This window comes from Equus caballus, chromosome X, assembly GCF_041296265.1.
Source record: "Equus caballus isolate H_3958 breed thoroughbred chromosome X, TB-T2T, whole genome shotgun sequence".
Lineage (NCBI taxonomy): Eukaryota > Metazoa > Chordata > Mammalia > Perissodactyla > Equidae > Equus > Equus caballus.
The window spans coordinates 105,544,275-105,565,071 of NC_091715.1; the positions used below are offsets into that span (position 1 = coordinate 105,544,275).

Sequence of the window (20,797 nt, forward strand, 5' to 3'; positions counted from 1 at the left end):
AGACATACATTTATACTGTCTTCTTTTACCTCACAACCTAAATGTGGTCTACTTCTGAAATTTTTCCTCACTAAAACATAAATCCATTCTTACCAGAAATAAGGGTAAAATGAGTCATTAAAATAACAGTGATTAGGGGCCAGCCTGGCATAGGGGTTGAGTTTGTGAGCTCCGCTTCAGCAGCCCAGGTTCACAGGTTCAGATCCTAGGCACGGAGCTACACTACTCATCAAGCCATGCTGTGGCAGCACCCCACATACGAAAAACAGAGGAAGATGGGCACAGATGTTAACTCAGGGCCACTCTTCCTCAAGCAAAAAGAGGAAGATTGACAACAGGTGTTAGCTCAGGGCGAATCTTCCTCACAAAAAGATTACAAAATTAAAAAATAAAGAGGACGCCTGTGGCCAGTAGGTAAAAAAAAATTACATTGATCATTATAATATATAATCATATATATATACAAAAATGTAATTTTGCTAGGTAATTAACCTGTATCTTAGTTATGCATTAGGCTTAAAAGCATAATGTGTTTCATATGGTAATTTTAGTAGTATTCAAGCTAAAAATAAAATAATTCTGGTTCATAATTTTCTATCTTATTTTTTAAAAAACTGGAACTCTAGCTGTATTTTGTCTCTTTCCTAATTATTCCCTCTGCAGTCTTGCTATGCACAACCAGTGACTGCCAATATCTCTCGTATTGAATTCATACCCATTTATATTAAATAGGGACATATAATTGGGGTAGGTAATTACAGTCCCAAGTTACTAAATTAAAAAACAAAGCAGAATTTTTCACACACCTTTATACTTTGCCACTTCTTAATATTAACACTTGAATAAGAAAACAGGCATAGAAAATATTCTGACTTATTCCTGACAGAGTCACTCATAGGATTTTTTTTCTATAAGGTAGATATAATTACTTAATTTTTAAAAATTGGAATAGCCTATAATTTGTTCTTTGCATGCTATATTTTAGAACAAATCAGTCAGGAATACTCAATATAACTTGGATCATTATAATAGCTAGTTACTGCTGTTCTAATTATGTACTTTTATTAGTTTGGGGAGGGAAGATAAAAAAGATTAAATCACTGCCCAATCCTCAGTTTAGTCCTATTATCTTTGAGTTTTTCTCTTGGCTTTGATTGATTCCTTTCCTTTTCACATGTGATTGATTTTTTTATCCTTTTTGTTATCAAGCATCGTTATAGGCAGTTAAGTGTGTTCATCAACTGAATTTTGAGTTAAAAAAAACTCTTTTGTAATACTGCAGTATTTTGAATTCTTGGTGACTAAGAAGTATGTGTTCAACTTCTTCATCTTCTCTTACAGCTCATTCTAGTATTTTACTTCATAATAAATTTTCAGTAAGTCTCTGGCTAGGTTTAAGAAACCAAAAAAGTAGTCTGGGAATGCGGAATAAAGTTTGAAAAGCAGAGGTAGTATATTAACCACACTGAAACCTTGCTGTTGAAGCTCCTTTCTGCTTCAGCAAGGTTTTTTACACCAAGGCATAAGCAGCCTGCAAGGAACCAATTCAGCAATCTTGGTAAACTCTGGAACAGAGTTGCTGTCGGCTTGCCTCAGCTAGCAGAACTGACAACATGAGAGTCTTGTTCCAAAATCTATTTTTTCTGATTCGACCCTATGTCTTCAGTTACTAGAATGTATTATTTAATTAAAATGTTATTTTACCAAATTCTTTAGCAGAGTATCTGGTACATAATAGGTGCTAAATAATTATTTGTTGAATGAATGTCATCATGTGTAGGGGAGAATTATATTCTGCCTTAGAAACTGTGTTAGGTAAATTGTACATAAATGATAAATTGACTTGATGATAGAGAACAATCAAGAATTGAAGTGCTGTTTCATCTCAATTAAGTTCTCTCTTTGTTTTCCATATGTCATTTATATCTGAAAGGAGTATCATAAATAACAGATAAGTGGTCCCTTTGAAAGAGAGTTATATCCAAGAAAAAGATTGTATTATGTATTTCTTCAGGCTACTTTTAGCAAAGATTAACAAAATTTTATTTGAAGCTTAAATTCCACCAATAGTGAGTGATGGGCCCATCTCTAAAGGTTGTTATTCTGATGAATTTGACATAACTTGAATTTGTCACTGAATATACAAGGAATATATATTTACTTAAAAGCATTTGGAAAAGACAGAAAGAAGTATAAAGAAAATAGTTAGAAATCTCCATAATTCCAGCAACAGAGAAAATAATATCACTTTTTAATATTTTGGAGTAAAAGTTTATTTTGAGAGTGAATTTAGTTCTTTCCTCACTTTAATTAGAATTATCTGGACATTTAATTTACATTTTATAGTTGTTTGAATTTAAATTTAATTAAACTATTCCTCATTAGTCTATACTTTTTTGTAGTGAATGACTTGATTTGGTTAGTTTATAGTAATTGTGTCTATCTCATTGTGTCTTCAACAGGTCAAGAATGCGTAACTGCTCGTGTCGTTGGGAAAGCCAGAAAAACTATAAGTGATAGGTGGGAAAGTCCACTGTGGAGAGAGAAAAAGTTTGACTTAATAGATCATCAGTATTACAGCCATGTTTATCCTGAAAGCATTCCACGGAAATTTAGTTTTGAACACAAAAAGTTTCTTACTGAGCAGTATAATTCTCAGCCTGCAAAATACGTGCCACCAGAAGGAAGGCCCCCAAAACTTGATAATTTTAAGAGCGCCCGAAGCCTTGGGCATTTTGAAGTAACCATCCTAGGTGAGTCAACTGTTCTTCTCTTTGAATATTATTAATTTAACATTTTAAATATAGATGATACTATTTTGCTTCAAAAAACTAAGCACCCCGCCCCCCCCAAAAAAAATTTAAGCCCAAGGAGAGCTCCTGTTTGGCTTAAACCAAAGGAGTGGAGCACTAATTCTGGAATACATTAAGCTCTAATTCTGGCCTTTTAATGTTAACATTGGCAAGTCCTTAGAAAGTATTTGGGGAGAGAAGAATGGGAACCAATGGGAACCGTGGGAACTTTCCTCATCCCTGACTATCTAACTAAAAATGATTTCTCCTTTAGCCACCATTTCCTTGCCCATATTCTCTGCCTCTTTCTCAGTGCATCTGAATCATTAAAGGGTAAAATATAGGTTAAAGAAAAAGGAGTACTAATCGAGAGAAGCTCCTATGAACAGAGGTCTGTTTAGCCCCTAAAGAAAATAAAATTCTCTAGTAACTCAGGTTGAGCAGAAAGAAGCTATTGGAAAAACTTCCCGTGTCTGATAAAGGAAAATAAGCTTGTTTTTCCTCAGGTTGTTCAAAATTGAGAAGTAACTATAGAACTTACAGATATTTAAAGGAGTCAGTACATTTTTAAGCTTATATTTATTTTTGTTTGTTTCTAATGAAGGAAAAATGTATACAAAAAATTCTAAAATAAAATCTTAGGCAAAATGAACTACTCTCAGAGTCAAAGAAAAGTTGTTTGTATTTGTGTTTTAAAGGAAGGTCTTGTTACTTTAAAATGAAAGAATGTAGAAAAATCATTAGCAAATTAATGCCTCAAAAAATGCAGTTAATAGATTTTTACATCTATACTACTGGAATGAATTGCCTCGACCTTTATCAAGATTCCTTTCCCCCCTTTACTCTCTCCCATTCCCTCTTCCCTACCTTCCCACACATACATATGTACATACATGTGATTGTGTACATGTGTACAATATATGAAAAACATGAATTTCCACTGATCCTGTTAGACAATCTCAGACCCAGGTTTCAAATGCTTCTAGACTGCATTCCTTGGTCTCTTTGAGTAGTTTATCAGTCTTAGTTTTATATCTAGGAGACAAAAATTATAGCAAAGATTTCCCACATATCATAAAAAGTAACCATGGAAATCGTGAGTTCATCTGGAAACGTAGAAATTGAATATTTTTCTTCTTTTTAACATGTTACTGATCCAGTGAACATCTCAGCTGTCTTACAAGTAATTGTAAAGCTTTGTAGCTTTAGCTATGCATCACCTAAAAGTAAGAATCAAATGAGAAGGCAAATTTATCATTCTGCCCAACCAGCTCTAATCCATGTTAGAATTGTGTTATTTCATATCCTACGTGTTTTCAAGGACTTAAGGTGGTTTACAGGGATTTAAAAAGTGAAAAAAAAGCCACGTATGGATAAAACAAAACAGAACTTTTTTCCCCTCAAGTAATTTTATTGAGATTATAATAGTTTATAACATTGTGTAATTTCAGGTGTACATTATTGTTTATCAATTCCTGAATACACTTCATCGTGTTCACCCTCAGTGGTCCTAATTTTTATCCATCACCATACATACGTGTCCCTTTATCCCTTTCGTCCACCCCCCCCAACCCCCTTTCCCTCTGGTAACCACTAATCTGTTCTCTTTATCCATGTATTTGTTATCTTCCACATATGAGTGAAATCATGAAGTATTTCTCTTTCTCTGTCTGGCTTATTTCACGTAACATACTCTCAAGCTCCATCCATGTTGTTGCAAATGGGACGATTTTGTCTTTTTTATGGCTGAGTAGTACTCCATTGTGTATATATACCACATCTTTAGCCATTCATTAGTTGATGGGCACTTGGGTTGCTTCCACATCTTGGCTATTGTGAATAATGCTGCAGTGAACATAGGGGTGCATAAATCTCTTTGGATCATTGATTTCAAATTCTTCAGGTAAATATCCAGTAGTGGGATAGCTGGATCATATGTTATTTCTATTTTTAATTTCTTGAGAACTCTCCATACTGTTTTCCATAGTGGCTGCACCAGTTTGCATTCCCACCAGCAGTGTATAAGGGTTCCCTTTTCTCCACATCCTCTCCAACATTTGTTATTTTTTGTCTTGGTAATTATAGCCGTTCTGACTGATGTAAAGTGACGTCTCATTGTAGTTTTGGTTTGCATTTCTCTAATAATTAGCGATGTTGAGCATCGTTCGTTTTTCTGTTGGCCATCTGTGTATCTCAAAACAGAATATTTGAAAGGAAACAGAAAAAGTAGGTGTTACTAGGTACTTGCAAATAACCAAATTACTGTCATTTGGCAGTAATTTTCTGTGAGCTTTCTGGCAGGGTGGGAGAAAGGAGATTTTTCCTGATGAGATATTTTAGACTTAAAAGAAACTTGGATATCTTCCAGTCCTATCCTGGTTAAGTAGAAGCCAGGCCATGATTAGAAATTATGTCTCCTGAGTCTCTAAGCATATCTTCTATTATAGAGAAAACAAACACTCATATATAGGAACCCTGTTATTTTTTTCCTCTAATGAAAGTCAAGTCTAAACTTACTATATGAAGTTATTGTATAAATATCACAGAATAATAAATGGATTATCTTCAACTACAGTTCTCTTTTATAAAGATATGGAAATGCTCTTCAGATAGTTGATTCTTGCATCAACCTTGTAATATATATAATCAGTATAATCATTAGTCGGATCTTAGTAAGGCATTTCCATAAAGGAATATATCTTTGCCTTTATTATTATTATATAATCCATGTACTTAGCTCTCTCATGGTTTAACTTAATACAGAGATAAAATCCAAAGAAGTAGGACAAGTGGTAGTGGGATCAGTGATTCTTGTAGACCTTTAGTGGGAGAGGTTATCCCATAAAAATCATCGAAAGAGACCTGCCCACACTCCACAGGATTCTGGTACACTCTAGAGAAGCAGTCTGTTTGGTCTCCCTGCCCTTCCTAAGGGAGACTTACTGCCTCACAGAGCCACTGGCAAGAATGCATCCTGTCAGGTATGCAGTAGTAGAATAAAGGTTGAAAACTACTGCTCTCTTAACAGTAGTTGAAGTATAGATATTCTCTGATTTTGGTTAAGATGAGAACTTAATATCAGATGTGAAAGTGGTGAATTTTTCATATCTTTCATGAAAGAGTGAACCCAAGTTGTATTATGAGACCAGACAAATAGCCTATACATTTTAAGCATGGCATGAGCAGTGAACTCAGAAGAAAGGACTAAATCTCTTATTAATGTACTATTTGTTAAAAGATAGTGAAATTGACTATATGTGTGTCAGTTTCTAACACACACTGAAAATGACTTTATGTGTGTCCCGTAAAAGGGGGCAAACTTGTTCTGTAAAGGGCCAAGTAGTAAATGTCTGAGGCTTTGCAGGCCATGCAGTTTCTGTCCCAAGTATTCAGCTCTTCTGTTTTAATGTAAAAGCAGCCATAGACTATGTGTAAATCAATGGCTGTGTTTGAATAAAACTTTATTTATGGACACTGAAATTTGAATTGCATATAATTTTCACATGTCACAAAATATTACTCTTCTTTTGATTTTTTCAACCATTTGAAATGTAAAAACCATTCTTAACTCATGGGTTGTGTAAAACCAAGTGCAGGCTTGAGTTAACCCCTAAGTCATAGCTTTCTGACCCTTGTTCTAGACCTGTTTTTAGATAAGACTGCCGAAACCAACCCAGACAATAAATCTATATGACGTTTAAAGTTCTTCAGGCACAAAGATTGTCCAACCTAGATTGATGCTATCTTCTAGTGGTTTATTATCCCTCTAGAGTACCTTGCTGATCTCTGGAGGACCTAGAAATTTTGAAGTGTCTCATTCTGGGAGAAAGCTTATTCAGACCACAACCCTGTTATTTGGTCATTAGCTCTGACTGGTCTAGGGTGAATCATTATTGAGAGCGTTGAAAAGAATTATTAATCTTCCTTCCCTTGGTTCTAATGGCTCCCAACAACCAGCTAGTACATAGCAATATCAGAAACCTACCGCAGAAGTACTGAGTCTTGTGTCAAAATCCTTGCTATGCCATCTCACTTGCCTCAAATAAATTGATAGTATTAGTAAGCCCTAAAACCTCAGCCCATTGCCCACTATGTAATAACACACACTTAGAAGATATTGAGATGAAGTAACAAACTAAATTTTCAGTGCTTTTAGTCCAAGTACAAAGTTTAACGTTTATTTGTCAGTCTCTCCAAATTTTGAAAATTATTTCTCACCTTAAGTATAAGAAGACACTTTTCAAAATCTTGATTGGACTTGTAGATGGTATATTATTGGTTCTACTAACACTAATTTAGTTACCTATGAAAATCCAGTGAATCAATCAAAGCTTACGAGTCCTCTCTTCAATTTGCATTTGACTTAGACAATAAGGAACATAATTCAGCTAGCTTTTTGTAAACCTTTAAAGGCCATTTCTTGGTCTCTTGGAAGTTAAGAGATGCAAACCCCAGTAACAGTGGATATGATTTAAGGAGAGCTGTTAAAATAATCTTTTCTAGATTTTTTGTCAAAAGATATTTTGTCAAAAATTTTTCATATGGTTCTTTTCCTTTTCTGCAAAATACGTTTAAATGATAATTTTAAATTTTTAATAGCTTTAATTATAACATCAAACTAATATGCTACAGTTATATTGAAATAATAGATAGGGTTTTACTTATCTTGATTGTTTTCCCCTATTAAAGCAACCAAGCAGACCAATGTAACTCCTTCCCTCCTTGGTACTAGCCTGAGGGCTCAGGTCCAATTATTTGTACCCCAGAGGTGTGCCTCCTTCCTTGTTGAAGCCCACTGGACCCACTAGCTGAATAGCACTGGGTTTCCTCACCGTTGGGTCCTCCGCTGGTTCCCTCACATCCTCAAGATATTGCAGGACACTGGAATATATGAGTTCCAGAGCTAGATTACTGTTGTCACTCCTTAATTCTGTCCTTTATCCCTCTGCGTAATGAAAATAACTTAGTCATTAAACCTGAAGTACTTACTATCAGATTTCATCAGTGTAAGACACACTTTTTTCCCATATTTTAACATCTTTGAAAATCGGTATGCATGTTATAACTGATGTCCTGCCATTGTTTAGTTGGTAACATTTTTCTTTCTTAGTGGTATATGAAATAATAATCATCTTAAAATCAATGCATCTTAGATTTGGTAAAATATAGTATATGACGAGCACTATGCTAGGTGCTGGGGTTACAAATCGCCCTCCTCCGTAACACATACACACAAACACACACTTTTCAGTGGAGAAGAAACTCAGTGATAACAAATAATTGAGGAAGAAGGTATATAATTTGCATATAGTACACTTTACAAAAGAGAAATATGAGTTTGTTTGATTTTATATTTTCCTATAATTTTGAATATTGTCCAGATATATTATTACACTTACATAGTTAGTATGTTGTAAGTTATTTCAGTCACACTTAAACAGTAAATCACCATTGAAGTGCATTATATGTGCACATTGTGGGGAAGATATTTGTGTTCATCTCTTTTAATAATGGGAATATGGATGAATTCATATTTGAACACTAAATGCACAAATGTCTTAAAGTCTAGTATTTGAAAATTATAGGTAAAAAATACACAAATGTACATTAATTTGCTCAATTTAACCAATATTTACTGAGCACCTAATATGTGCCCAGCACTGTTCTGGGTGCTAAGGTTACATGAGTGGACACAACAGATAAAAGAGCATCTACTAGAGTGAGATGGTGATAAGTGCTAGAAAAAAGGGGTTAGATGTAGTAGGAAAGGGTTAAATTTTAAATAGCGTGGTCACGGGACATCTCCCTGAGAAAGTAACATTTCCCCAGAAACCTTATGGAGGTGAATGAGCAAACCCATGTAGTTATCTGGGGAAAGAACATTCTAGGCACAGGAACAGCAAGTACAGAGGCCTGTTTATACATTTGCACTCTGAACTCTAGTTTTAACCAAACAACTCATGACAAATTTTATTGATAATGTTGTATCTAAACTCACAGTATTTTATAATTTAGAAAACAACTCAAAATAGTATCAATGACACACTGATAATAAAGCTACCTTCCTGAAAATATCAGGATTTGCAACTTCTGCTATTTTCTCAATTCTAAGACATACTTCTTTTTTACATTTGCAAGTTGTAATGCATTTATGGTGAATGGGTACGCTTAATGGAGTGTTTCCTTTTTATGAAAAAACTTATTAATTTGATGGTATATCTTAGAGTTAAATTTAGTCTTAAAAGCAAGGAAACAAGATACCAGCTTGTGCACAGTCACATGACGCTTGCAGTATTGCTAAGATTTAGGGGATAGCTACACTTGTTATAATACTGAATTGGAATCCTTAGTAAATTCCAGATATCATGACTATTTTAGTTTATGAATACTAAATTTTAGTAATCCTTAAAAAGCTGTAAGTAGCCCTTAGTTGTATGTTACATTAAAGCTAAGGAATTTAATGTCATTTGCCCATAAAAAGCAAAAAAGGGACTTGCATTTCTGGATCAGCTTAACAGAAAGGACTTTGTTTACCTATCATTGGCCCATATTCAGTACTTAAGAATCTCTCTAGTGATTTATAGGAAAGATATTAAGGTCATAGAATCTATGGAACTCAGTGACTAAATATCAGGCTAACTGGGTGGAATTCATATAGTTTTAAAGCTGTGCTCTGTGTGTTTACCCTTGCTTCAGCCAAGATGGGCCCCTTCCTTTGGTCAATACTTTTGGCTACTCCCTGCTCTGCCTGAAATACCCTCCTCTCTGTTGATTTAGATGCTACTCATCCTTTAGTACCCAGCTCAAACCCTTGCAACTAGGAAGTCTTTTTTTATTTGCTATAACTGACATTGACCCACGTAAAAAGATAACAGTCACAGGTCAGGATTCACTTTGGTTGTTCTCCCATAGCCCCTTTTCTACTGCAACCTTTTATAGCCCTAATAGTGAATGATTGACGCTTGTCTTGTATATTTGAGGACAGATGGGACCTAGTTACTCCCATCCCTGGCCTTGCTTGAGTCATATATCCTTAAGTCCAAATGGCAGTAAGGGAACCAATAGTTATCTCTGAATTCTCTTATTCTATAATGGCACCTGTCATAAATGACCAAGAAAACACTCTACATGTCTTTATTTATGTGACCAGGCTGTCCTCTGGATATTAAGATTTCGACCTTTCATCAGTAGGGAAAACATTTTAGATTTTATTTTCAGCAGTGGTGATAGACTGCCCTGAAATAGCTCCTCTTTCGACTAATAGCCTGTATTCATAAATGTTTGTACAGCTAAGGCTTTAGTCTGCAGTTTTGAAACACTAGTTTTTTACAGGTGGGAGGTTATTTGGCACATGTTAGGATCAGAGCAGCAAACTTGGCCTCATTAGCACCGTGTACTAACCCAGTGAGCTTTTAATAAGCTGTGATTTTTCTATAACAGGTCTGAACCACGAGATAGCAATGGATGTTGCATTCCTGCCCATGTATTGTCCGGAAGATATCCGAACATCTGAAATAGACACATTATTAACCTGCATGAATTACAGCTGTGTGTATCCACAGGAGACAGCTGACAGTGACAGAGTGCTACGTCCAAGAGCACTTGCAGGTAAGATCGTCTCTGTATTCTTTTCATTCAGAAAATAAAATTAATATCGTAAACAGTCCTAATCTTAAGACGTTATTATATAAACAGTTCTAGCCTTAACATTTATTTATTTTTTTTTTTTTTTAAAGATTTTATTTTTTCCTTTTTCTCCCCAAAGCCCCCCGGTACATAGTTGTGTATTCTTCGTTATGGGTTCTTCGTTGTGGGTTCTTCTAGTTGTGGCATGTGGGACGCTGCCTCAGCGTGGTCTGATGAGCAGTGCCATGTCCGCGCCCAGGATTCGAACCGACGAAACACTGGGCCGCCTGCAGCAGAGCGCGCGAACTTAACCACTCGGCCACGGGGCCAGCCCCACTAGCCTTAACATTTAATATAGTTTAAAGGGTTATTTACATGTAGCCCAAGACTTATAAGTGAGAATATATTTTTAAATAAAACTGAATAGATTAATGGTTTCTATTCCAGGCAGGCATTAAGAATTTTCTCTTATAATATAATTCTAAACATAAGTATACCTTAGATCTAAGTGGTATGCACATGGAGCAGTGCAATTCTACTCTTCTCTCCTTTTAACTCAGGTGGGGCAATTTGTCCTTTCACCTTATAATTGCCGGTAATTTTAATATCTCCGTAGTATGGTACAGTACAATCGTTTTCTCATAAATGTTTAGTTATTCAAGTGCTATGCAAGAAATTCCTTGAGGACTGCTAAGAGTGTATGTCATCCCAATAGTGAAATCCTTCAACCAACTGACTGTTGAGGCTGCTATGTAATATACCAAACTTTGAATTATTTCTATCTCCCTATAAAATTGTGTCCAATTATACTTACCCTTTTCATTTTCTGTTGTCATTTCTATTTCCTAAGCATGTGGTAAGGTTTCTAGCAGTTTTCATCAAGCTTATAAGGATATTACATTTAAAAGAGCTTTTAAGAAAGCCTTTATTATCTTGGGATTTTGTGGTGGGTCTTTCTAAGATGATGAAACTCTTGAGTGTACGTTGTTTTAAACAAGTCTTATGAGCTGTGCCTGATTAAGTAACTTTTGGCAGTAATGGTTACTGCAAACTGAACTTGAGTATCTTATAAGAGTTGAGTTTTTTAATTTTTCCCACAGTCCATTTTAGAGATGATATGTTAGTTGACTTGCAGTATTACTTCCCACATTGCTGCTCCTTAGACTTCCAGAAATTCCAGATTTCTTAATTAGTACCCTAATATGTAGTTTCAATATCTGTGCATCCCTGTCTTGTTCATACAATATCCACTTCTGTCACGTTTCTTCTTCTATATTTATGTGTTATTGAAATAAAATGTCAAGGCAAAATTATCAGCTACCTACTAGTTGCTAGTGCCAATATTCTTCCAGCAGTCACTAACATGGTCACGTGAAAATACCTGATGCCATTCTGCCAAAACAGTTAATATTTGGGACATGAAGGGCAATAATCACGAGAGGAGAAGAGTGATGTGATAATCAAAAGCAAGGTGATTTATTTTGAGTGGAATACTGTGTTTTCCATGGCAGAGCATTATTAACAGTAATAGTGTCCATTTAGCTCTGTGCCAAGCACTGTGCCTGGGCATTTTACATAAGTTACAACTAATCCTAATAAGAGCCTTGCAAGGTGAACATTACTATCTCCTATTTGTAGATGACTAGACTGAAAATCAGAGACATTCATCAGCATGGGTAATAGCTAGGATTTGAACCCAGATCTGTCTGATTTAAAACTTATCCATTCCTTCCATGATTCCACACTGAAAGAGAAAAATAGGCACAGAATGATGTAATGCAGTGGCTCATACTATAACATTAGTGTCCTCTTTTAAACAATTTTTATGAGCTAGTTTATTTTTTGTTACAAAAGCTATACATGTTCATAATTAAAAAATTCAAACAGTACAGAAAGGTTTAGAGTAAAAGTGAAAGTTCCCTCCCTGCCTTCCCAGGTCCAGCCCCTTCCACCAGCCCACTTACCCACTTTCCGGAGATAAGCAGTGTTCTTTGAATCCTTTAAGCAATTATTTTTGCATAGAACAGTATATATTCTCTCTCTCACACACACACATGCACACAGAGTCTTAAGGAATACACGTAAATGGAATTGTAGTAAACATATAGTTCCATAGCCAGCTTTTTCCTTTTGACAGCGCATCTTAGATATCTTTCGTATTAGTGTATAGACAGCTACCTCAGTCATTTTAATAACTACAAATATTCCACTGTGTGGATGTAAGAAAATTTACTTAATCAGTACTCTACTGGCAGACATTTAGATTGTATCCAAATGTTTTCACTATTAGCAAACAGTACTGCAATGAATATCTCTTTGTCTGTATGTGTGTGTGTACACACACACACAGTCACGTGTCACTTAGTGATGGGGATACATTCTGAGAAATGTGTCGTTAGGCGATTTCATCATTGTGTGAACATCATAGAGTGTATTTACGCAAACCTAGGTGGTATAGCCTACTACACAGCTAGGCTATATGGTACTAATCTTATGGGACCACCGTCATATATGCAGTCCATCGTTGACAAAAATGTTGTTATGAAGTGCATGACTATGTATATGTGTGTGTATATATATATATACACACACACTTACATATAGTGCACTTATATTGTGCACTTATAGTGTGTATATATACACACATATATGTATATATATACACTTACAGTGTATATATAAGTGCACTTATAGTGTGTGTATATATATACACTATATATATATACACTTACATATAGTGCAGTTATGCAAATACATCTGTAAGATGAATTCCTAGAAGACAAGTCACTCACTCAAAAGATGTGTTTAAAATTTCAGTAGATATTGTCAAATTGTCCTCCAAAAACGTTACACCAGTTTGCACTTTAACCAAAAGCAAGAATGCCACTTTACTCACACCCTTAGAAATGCTAGGTATTATTGGTCATGTTAATCTCTGACAGACTGATAGGCAAAAAAGTATTATATCATTATTTCTACTTGTATTTCTTAATTTTTTAAGCTTGAACATCTTCGTATTTTTGTTGGCCATTTATATTTTTTCTTTCTGTGAACTTTCTAGAACTTTCTATGCTAGTTTTACTTTTTACATTTTTCTATGAGTGTTCTTTTTCTTATTAATTTGTAAGCTCTCTTTGGATATTAAAGAAATTAACCCTTTATCACGTGTTGAAAATACTTTTACCCAGTTTGACACTTATTCAATAGGAGGCTTGTTTTGTATTTTAAGTAATTTTATTTTTATGTACAGTCATGTGCCACATAATGACATTTTGGTCAATGAGGGGTCATATATACAATGGTGGTCCCATAAGATTAGTACCAGATAGCCCAAGTGTGTAGTAGGCTATACCATCTAGGTTTGTGTAAGTATACTTTGTGATGTTTGCAGAACAAAATCGCCTAACAACACATTTCTCAGAACGTATCCCTGTTATTAAGTGACACATGACTATACTCAAATACAGCAGTCTTTGGGTTTGTGTCTACTGTTTTTATGTCATACTCAGAAAGGCATTACCCAGTCCAAGACTTTTTTTAATTCACTTTTTTTCCCTGGTACTTTTATAGCTTCATTTTTTTTACTCATATATAATTTTTATGGTGGTAAAATATACATAACATAAAATTTACCACTTTAACAATTTTTAATTGTGCAATTCAGTGACATTAAGTACATTCACAATGTTGTGCAGCCATCACCACTATCTACTTTCAGAACTTTTTCATCATCCCAGACAGAAACTCTGTACATGTTAAACAATAACTCCTTCTTCCCCCCTTTCCCCACCTCCTGGTAACCTCTATTCTACGTCTGTCTCTATGAATTTGCTTGTTCAGCTACCTCATATAAGTGGAATCATACAGTATTTGTCCTTTTGTGTCTGGCTTATTTCACTTGAGATAACGTTTTCAAGGTTCATCCACGTTTTAATATGTATCAGGATTTTATTCCTTCTTATGGCTGAATAATATTCCATTGTTATGTATATACCACATTTTGTTTATCCATTCATCTGTTAATGGGCATTTTGGTTGTTTCTACCTCTTGGCTATTGTGAATAATTCTGCTAGGAACATTGGTGTACAAGTATCTGAGTCCCTGCTTTCACTTCTTTTAGGAATATATCTAGGAGTAGAATTGCTGTGTCATATGATAATTCTGTATTTAACTTTTTGAGGAACCACCAAACCATTTTCCACAGAAGCCCCACAATTTTACGTTCCCACCAACAATGCATGAGGATTCCAATTTCTCCACATCCCCACCAACACTAGTTGTTTTCTGTTTTTTGGATAACAGCCATCCTAAAGTGATATCTCATTGTGGTTTTAATTTATATTTCTCTAATTAGGAATGATGTTGAGCATTTTTTCATGTGCTCCTTAGCCATTTGTATATCTTCTTTGGAGAAATGTCTATTCAAGTCCTTTGCCCATTTTTGAATTAAGTTGTTTGGTTTTTTTGTTGTTGATATGGCTTCACCTTTATAACTTAAAATTTCAATCCATTTGGAATTTATTTTGTTACAGAGAGTGAGATAGGGATCCAGCTTTATCTTTTTTCCAAGTAGTTAGCCATCTTTCCCAAATGATTTACTGAATAATCTTTACTGATGTGTTGTCCTAATTGGTATCATTTTACCTATGAAGTACAAGGATGTATATGCCTTCCACCTCTTTGAAAGCATTGAGGTAATTTATCCATTGATAAACATTTCAGAAGCATAACATGATACGGGAGGGTTTTAACACATGTAAGAAAAAAATTTTATTATTCTCTAGGTAATCAAGTTTCCCATATTATTTTCAGAGACAGGAATACCACACTGTATTACAAGATAAGTTGGACTGTGCTGTGGTTACAAAGCAACTCCAAAGTCTCAGTGACTTAACATACTAAAAGTTTATTTTTTGCTCTAGTCAAGTCTGATGCAATCAGTCATTAGCTGTCTTTTCTGCAGTGATTCAGGAATCCAGCCTGCTTCCATCTTGTTGCAACCCCAGCAAAAACAAGTGGCTTCTAGGGTTGTCTAGGAAGAGGAAGAAAGAGATAAAGCAGACACTGGCTTTCAGTTGTGTTGGACTGGAAGTGACAAATTACTCCTACTTGCATTCTCATTTACCAGAACGTGCTTACATGATTACGACCTAGTTACAAAGAGGTCAGGACACTTTGCATTCCCATGTGACCAGGAAGAGGAAGTAGAGTGGAGAACATAGCATTGCTTTTGTCACACTCACCTGATGTATTTGTGATGTTCCTAAAAATTTTTACAATTTTTGTAATTCAGTTTTAAAATGAATTTTAGAGAAGCTCATTTTATAGGTAAAATCTGTAGTCCCTTTTAAAGAACTCCTTTGTGATATAAATAATAACATAATTTTGTTCTAGGTTTTCTTAAGTAGAAAGTGATTGTTGCTGGTATTGGAGTGCTTGCTATGTGTCAACCACCATTCTAAGTGCTTTACTGTATTTAATTCTCACAACATCCTATGATGTAGGTACTGATGAACAGATCGAGGCACAGAGTGGTTGTCATTTGCTTAAAGTATTATGCAAGTAGGCAGAGTCACATAAACAGAAAACTTACTTCTACTTTATGTTGTAGGTACTATGTAAGTCATTATTTGTAAAAGTCAACATATGATAGAAATTAGAACTATTAAGGTTTGGGGTGCTGCTCTTAGCATCAAATTTGAAGATCTTGTAATCTTTCCAAAGCATCTGAATTAAAGTCCATCTCACTCAAAGAAAAAGAAAATTATATAATACTAGCAGTTGTTATTATATTCATTGTGCTTTAGTGAACTTGCAGAATTTTAAATCATTCATCAGATTTTGTGACATGTCTAGCAGAGGTAGATTTACTGTGAAGTTAATGGAGCCTAAGCTTGAGGAGCCCTCACTTGCTTAGGTCCTTCCCAAAGCCCTTTTGGTATTCTTTTGTAGTTTGTATTCTTTTTCATAAAAAGGGCCCCAAAATAGTATACCCTTCAGGTCCCACAAAACCTAGATCTACCAAGTGACTCTTAGGCACAGTTTTGTAGAGACGTGGCTCTGGCATAAAAGGTTAAGAGCACATACGTTGAAGCCAGACTGTCTGGATGAAAATCACCATGTGACTTTGCTTCAGTTACTTAACCTCTAATTGTTTTAGTTTTCTCAAATTTAAAATGAAGTCTTTGACGTATGTAGCCACTGAAGCCTGTGATCTATTAGCCTAGTAGTGGTCACTTAGTGTTTTGAAAGAGTTTTTTTAAACACCCGGAGCCAAGAAAAGGAAAAAACAGAAGAAGTACTCTCCCAGTTTTTGGAGATTGGATCTGTGTTGCAGCATGCCTTCACCGCTTAGCCAGGCTGCCTACAACTCTGTCTTAGCCTTTACTACCTGCTCTGTGGAGCCTGATGGTCAGCCAGAGGTGAACAATTAGAGTTTTCTCTGGCCTTTTCTGAGCATGCATCCAGCACTAGGCATACACGTGGCCTTCCTTGATTCCCTGATGTGCACAGGAGCTTTTAAAAGCCCTTATTCCCACACATAGCTCTTTTCTCAGCCTTTTCCTCCCCAGGCTTTCTGGTCTGTCTGTTGCTTGTCCCAACCGCCCTGGCTTCTCTGGCCAATGCTTTTGACTTCATGTGCTTTCAACAAAAGCCACTGGGAAAGCTATCCCAGTTGTGGGAATGCTCCAGTCAGGTGAAACAAAAGCAAGCCCTTGCATCTGTCCTGGAGGAAACTGCCCGACAGATCAAAACACACAACCGCATCTTTGAGAATAAGGTCTGCATTGCTCCCTCTGGTACTAGCAGCCTGCACCAGGAGTGCAAGCTGCCGTCTTCATGGCTGCTGCTGATCTGGGGAGTAGGCTGGCAATTGAAAACACCACAGCACACTCCTATCGCAGTGCAGCAGCTACTTTCTTCATTAATCTTTCCCCTTAATTAAGTTTTTGTCTAAATTCCGGACTTCTGCAGAAGTTGATCTGAGAGTTTTTGCCAGCTTTATAAGTTGCTTTAGTGAAGGGACAGACCCCTGGAGTTCCCTGTTCTGCCATTTTCAGCAATGTCACTCATCTGATCCATTTTTTATAAAGCTTCTTGAGAGTATCCAAAGCTAAGTGTTAGTTAATAAAAAGCTGTTTCAAAGGAAATACACTTTAAAAGAAGCTTCAGTTACATGTATGTATTTTGCTTTATGTCTTGTAAATTTTACAAATAATAATTTCAAAATAGAAAAATTGATATTTGCACTTACTTGAAGTGTAACAATAAGGTGTTTATTTGGCACCACATAAATGACTTTGAAAATATGTAGATTTACTTTGCTCCACTAAAAAAATTAAAAAATAAAAATAACTAAATATGGCTCTGACGTACCAGCCACATCTTGGCATTATTAGTAGCATCTGTTTGATGTGTGCACTTTTATCTGCAAAAGCTACTCGAACGTAACTTTGATTAATGTGTGTGATGCATTGGAGGAAAGATGGAGAAGGTGAGGGACATTGTTAATATTATAAGAATAAAAACCTCAGCTTATGTGATACTAAATCCAAGTAAATATTTAACTATTTTACGATACTTACCATCTGCTTTCTACTTTTAGGTGATATTATAAAAGCAGTGACTGAACTGGATAGAGAGCACATCGTCGGTATCTTGGATATCTGTAATTTGGGTAACAATAAAGTAGAAGTCTATTTGCAGAAAATTTATAAACCAGAGAATATTTCTTAAAACTTAGCAAATGAGATTACTACAGATTATAGAGAAGGCACTGCTTTAAGGATATTCTGTCGTTTTGTTTGTAATTTCTGTAACTGTTGTTCAGCAAGAATATTACATAAGCTCTAAAGTTGTTAAATGGTTTTATGTTTGTCTTGTCTTTAGCGCTAACACTTCATTTTAAATTCATTATGAAAAGGTCATCACAACAGTTTTTGTGCGTCAAGAAAATTTGCCTTACTTCTATATGACTATTATCTTTACTCGTTATGCTTTATGTTCACTGTTCTATTTATGAAGGGTACTTTTATTCTAAAGCCTCAGCATAGGGCATCCTGACTTACAAGAGTAATTAACTTCGTAGATGTTTAATGTTCTTCTACTTTTATTCCCCTCCTGTAATGGGAAATTTTAATTGCCAATTTGAAGATTAAATTCTCCTAGAGTGGTCAGCCTGCATTTCTCACGACCAAGGTTGTTTCTGTCATCTTCAAAAGCACACCTGGATTGTTGTGGTCCAGTTGCCCTAGTCTTTAGTTGAGTCAGCTGTAGAGTGAGCGTGCTTAGTTAAATTGTCTTAAGGTTTTCCACTCCCTCTTGTAACTTCACATCCTTTGAATTTCTAAATGTTTTGACCAGTGTGTGATCTGAAAGCCAGAGGCTACAGTATGTCTTATATTCTTTCTGTATTCATTTGTAATTTTGGGTACATGTAATGTGAGTTTAAATAGTGAATTTTATCTTATTAACATTTTAAGTGCTCATATTGAAAGTATGAAACAGTAACCAGGGGGATTGATTTAATTCTGGTTGTCTATTTTACTTCATTTTAACTGAAAATGGCCATTCCACATTTGCAAGGCCCTGTGGCTGACATCTGTGGGGTTAGTTAGATGAGCCAAAATGACCGTCACATGAGTTAAAAGTTTTCTGTATCAAGATGGATCTGATTGTAGTTAAGCTATTAACTTGGGGGGTTTCCTTCTAGCCCTATGGTTCTGTGACTTCATATGTTATACATTTTAAATGTGTCAGCTCACAAACCTAAAGACAGATGCTGCAATTTATTCATAAATGTGTTCAGTCTTATATTCTATATAATTGTGTTTCAATGTTAATTAAAACAGTGACCCTTCTCATATTAAAATTTTGAATATATTATTAAAGAAATTAAAGCACAATAACTTTTTTGGTCTCCTGTGTCATTTTGAATGTATTTGATGTCTTTCATCCATATTTTTGGCCTATGATAGACCTACATTTACTTGGCAAGTGAGCCAATATGATTCTTCCATTTGGTTTGAAGACTGTTGTTTATCAAATGGAATCTGGGGTTTTTGTTAAGCTGTTATAAACTTTAAAAAGCAATTCAATTTTAGTGCCTCATAAATGTTGTGGAGGCAAAACAGTTAATACTTAAATAGCTATTGACTAAAAACCTCAGCCTGAGATTTCAAAACTACACACTTCAACTGGTGTAATTCCTGTGATCAGATTGCAAGAGAAATAAGAACTGTTTTTTAAAATTTAGGATCTTTTAAAACAACTTCCCTACCAATTTATGTTCTAGTAGTATTTCTATCCAAATTTGGAGTTAAACATCTATGTCCATATGTCCGGTTGTTGCAAAATTAGATAGCTACTGTGGTGGTTTCGTAAGAAAAACAGCAAATTAGCATCAGAAGAACTTGTCTTCAAGTGACAATATGTGTTCCTTCATTCCAAAGCAACACAAATATACTACTGTGTGTCACCTTCATATGAACAAATCAATTAGTAAATTATGAAATATTACATAGTCTCCCAGAGGACCACAGTCTCTCACTGAAGTTTCTCATTGTAGATGGCGCATGAGAGACACATTGAAATCCTTCTGTAAACTATTACAGGAAGAATCTGAGCACGTGTTCTCTCTGCCAAATGCTTTAAGTTTTTTGTTGGAATTATCCTGCATTCATTATATTCATAGTAAGAAAAGGGCTTTTAAGAAATTTGAAACCCTTATTCAGTGACACTAACAATATTTGATGTTTTTAACTAGACACCTTCTGCCAAGATGGACTATAGACTATAACCAATTCTGTTATTCTAGAGTCATTTATATGGTTTATAATCGAGCTGGTTGCTATTTCACTGGTTACTTTTTCAGGTTCATTTCTTCTTTTTTCCTAAGCATTGCTACCGAAGAATTTACAGGTAAATTGATGGGACGTGAAATATATATTACTCAGTCCGGCTTATTTTGGTAATCAACTATTTTTAGTAAGGAAATTTTAGGAGGAAAGGTTTAAAAGTAATAAGGAAAACAAAATGTGGGGATTATCAGAAGATTTCAATTATTTGAGATTATATTTGAGTCTAAGTCTCCAAAGTAGAAACATCAGATATAAACTTATCTCTTGGTCCAGGTCGTACCACCCTGTATCCCTCATTCTTACATTGTTATATTGATGCCACTTTTGGCCCTAAGTTTTTGCTTTCCTTTATACTAAAGAAATAAACAGTAGATTTTGAAAAACTGGATTTAAAGCTAGTCACTGCTCTGTCCCTAAATCCCTGTGGAACTTTAAGGAAAGTCACTTAAACTACTTGTCCCTAGTTCTCTTGTTTGTAAAATTTGAAAAATAATGGTCCCATCCAGTACTATAATTCT

General features: G+C 35.2%; 1 protein-coding gene across 1 annotated transcript in view; it reads left to right on the forward strand.

Moving 5' to 3' along the window:
• Positions 1–19,328, forward strand: part of RADX (RPA1 related single stranded DNA binding protein, X-linked) — a 68,248-nt gene extending 48,920 nt beyond the window's left edge. The window contains exons 12-14 of the mRNA XM_001493046.7: positions 2,463–2,753; positions 10,233–10,400; positions 18,026–19,328. Of these exons, the coding sequence (XP_001493096.3) occupies positions 2,463–2,753; positions 10,233–10,400; positions 18,026–18,156 (590 nt within the window). The 3' untranslated portion in view covers positions 18,157–19,328. The remainder of the gene's footprint in view (positions 1–2,462; positions 2,754–10,232; positions 10,401–18,025) is intronic.
• Positions 19,329–20,797: the final 1,469 nt, after the last annotated feature.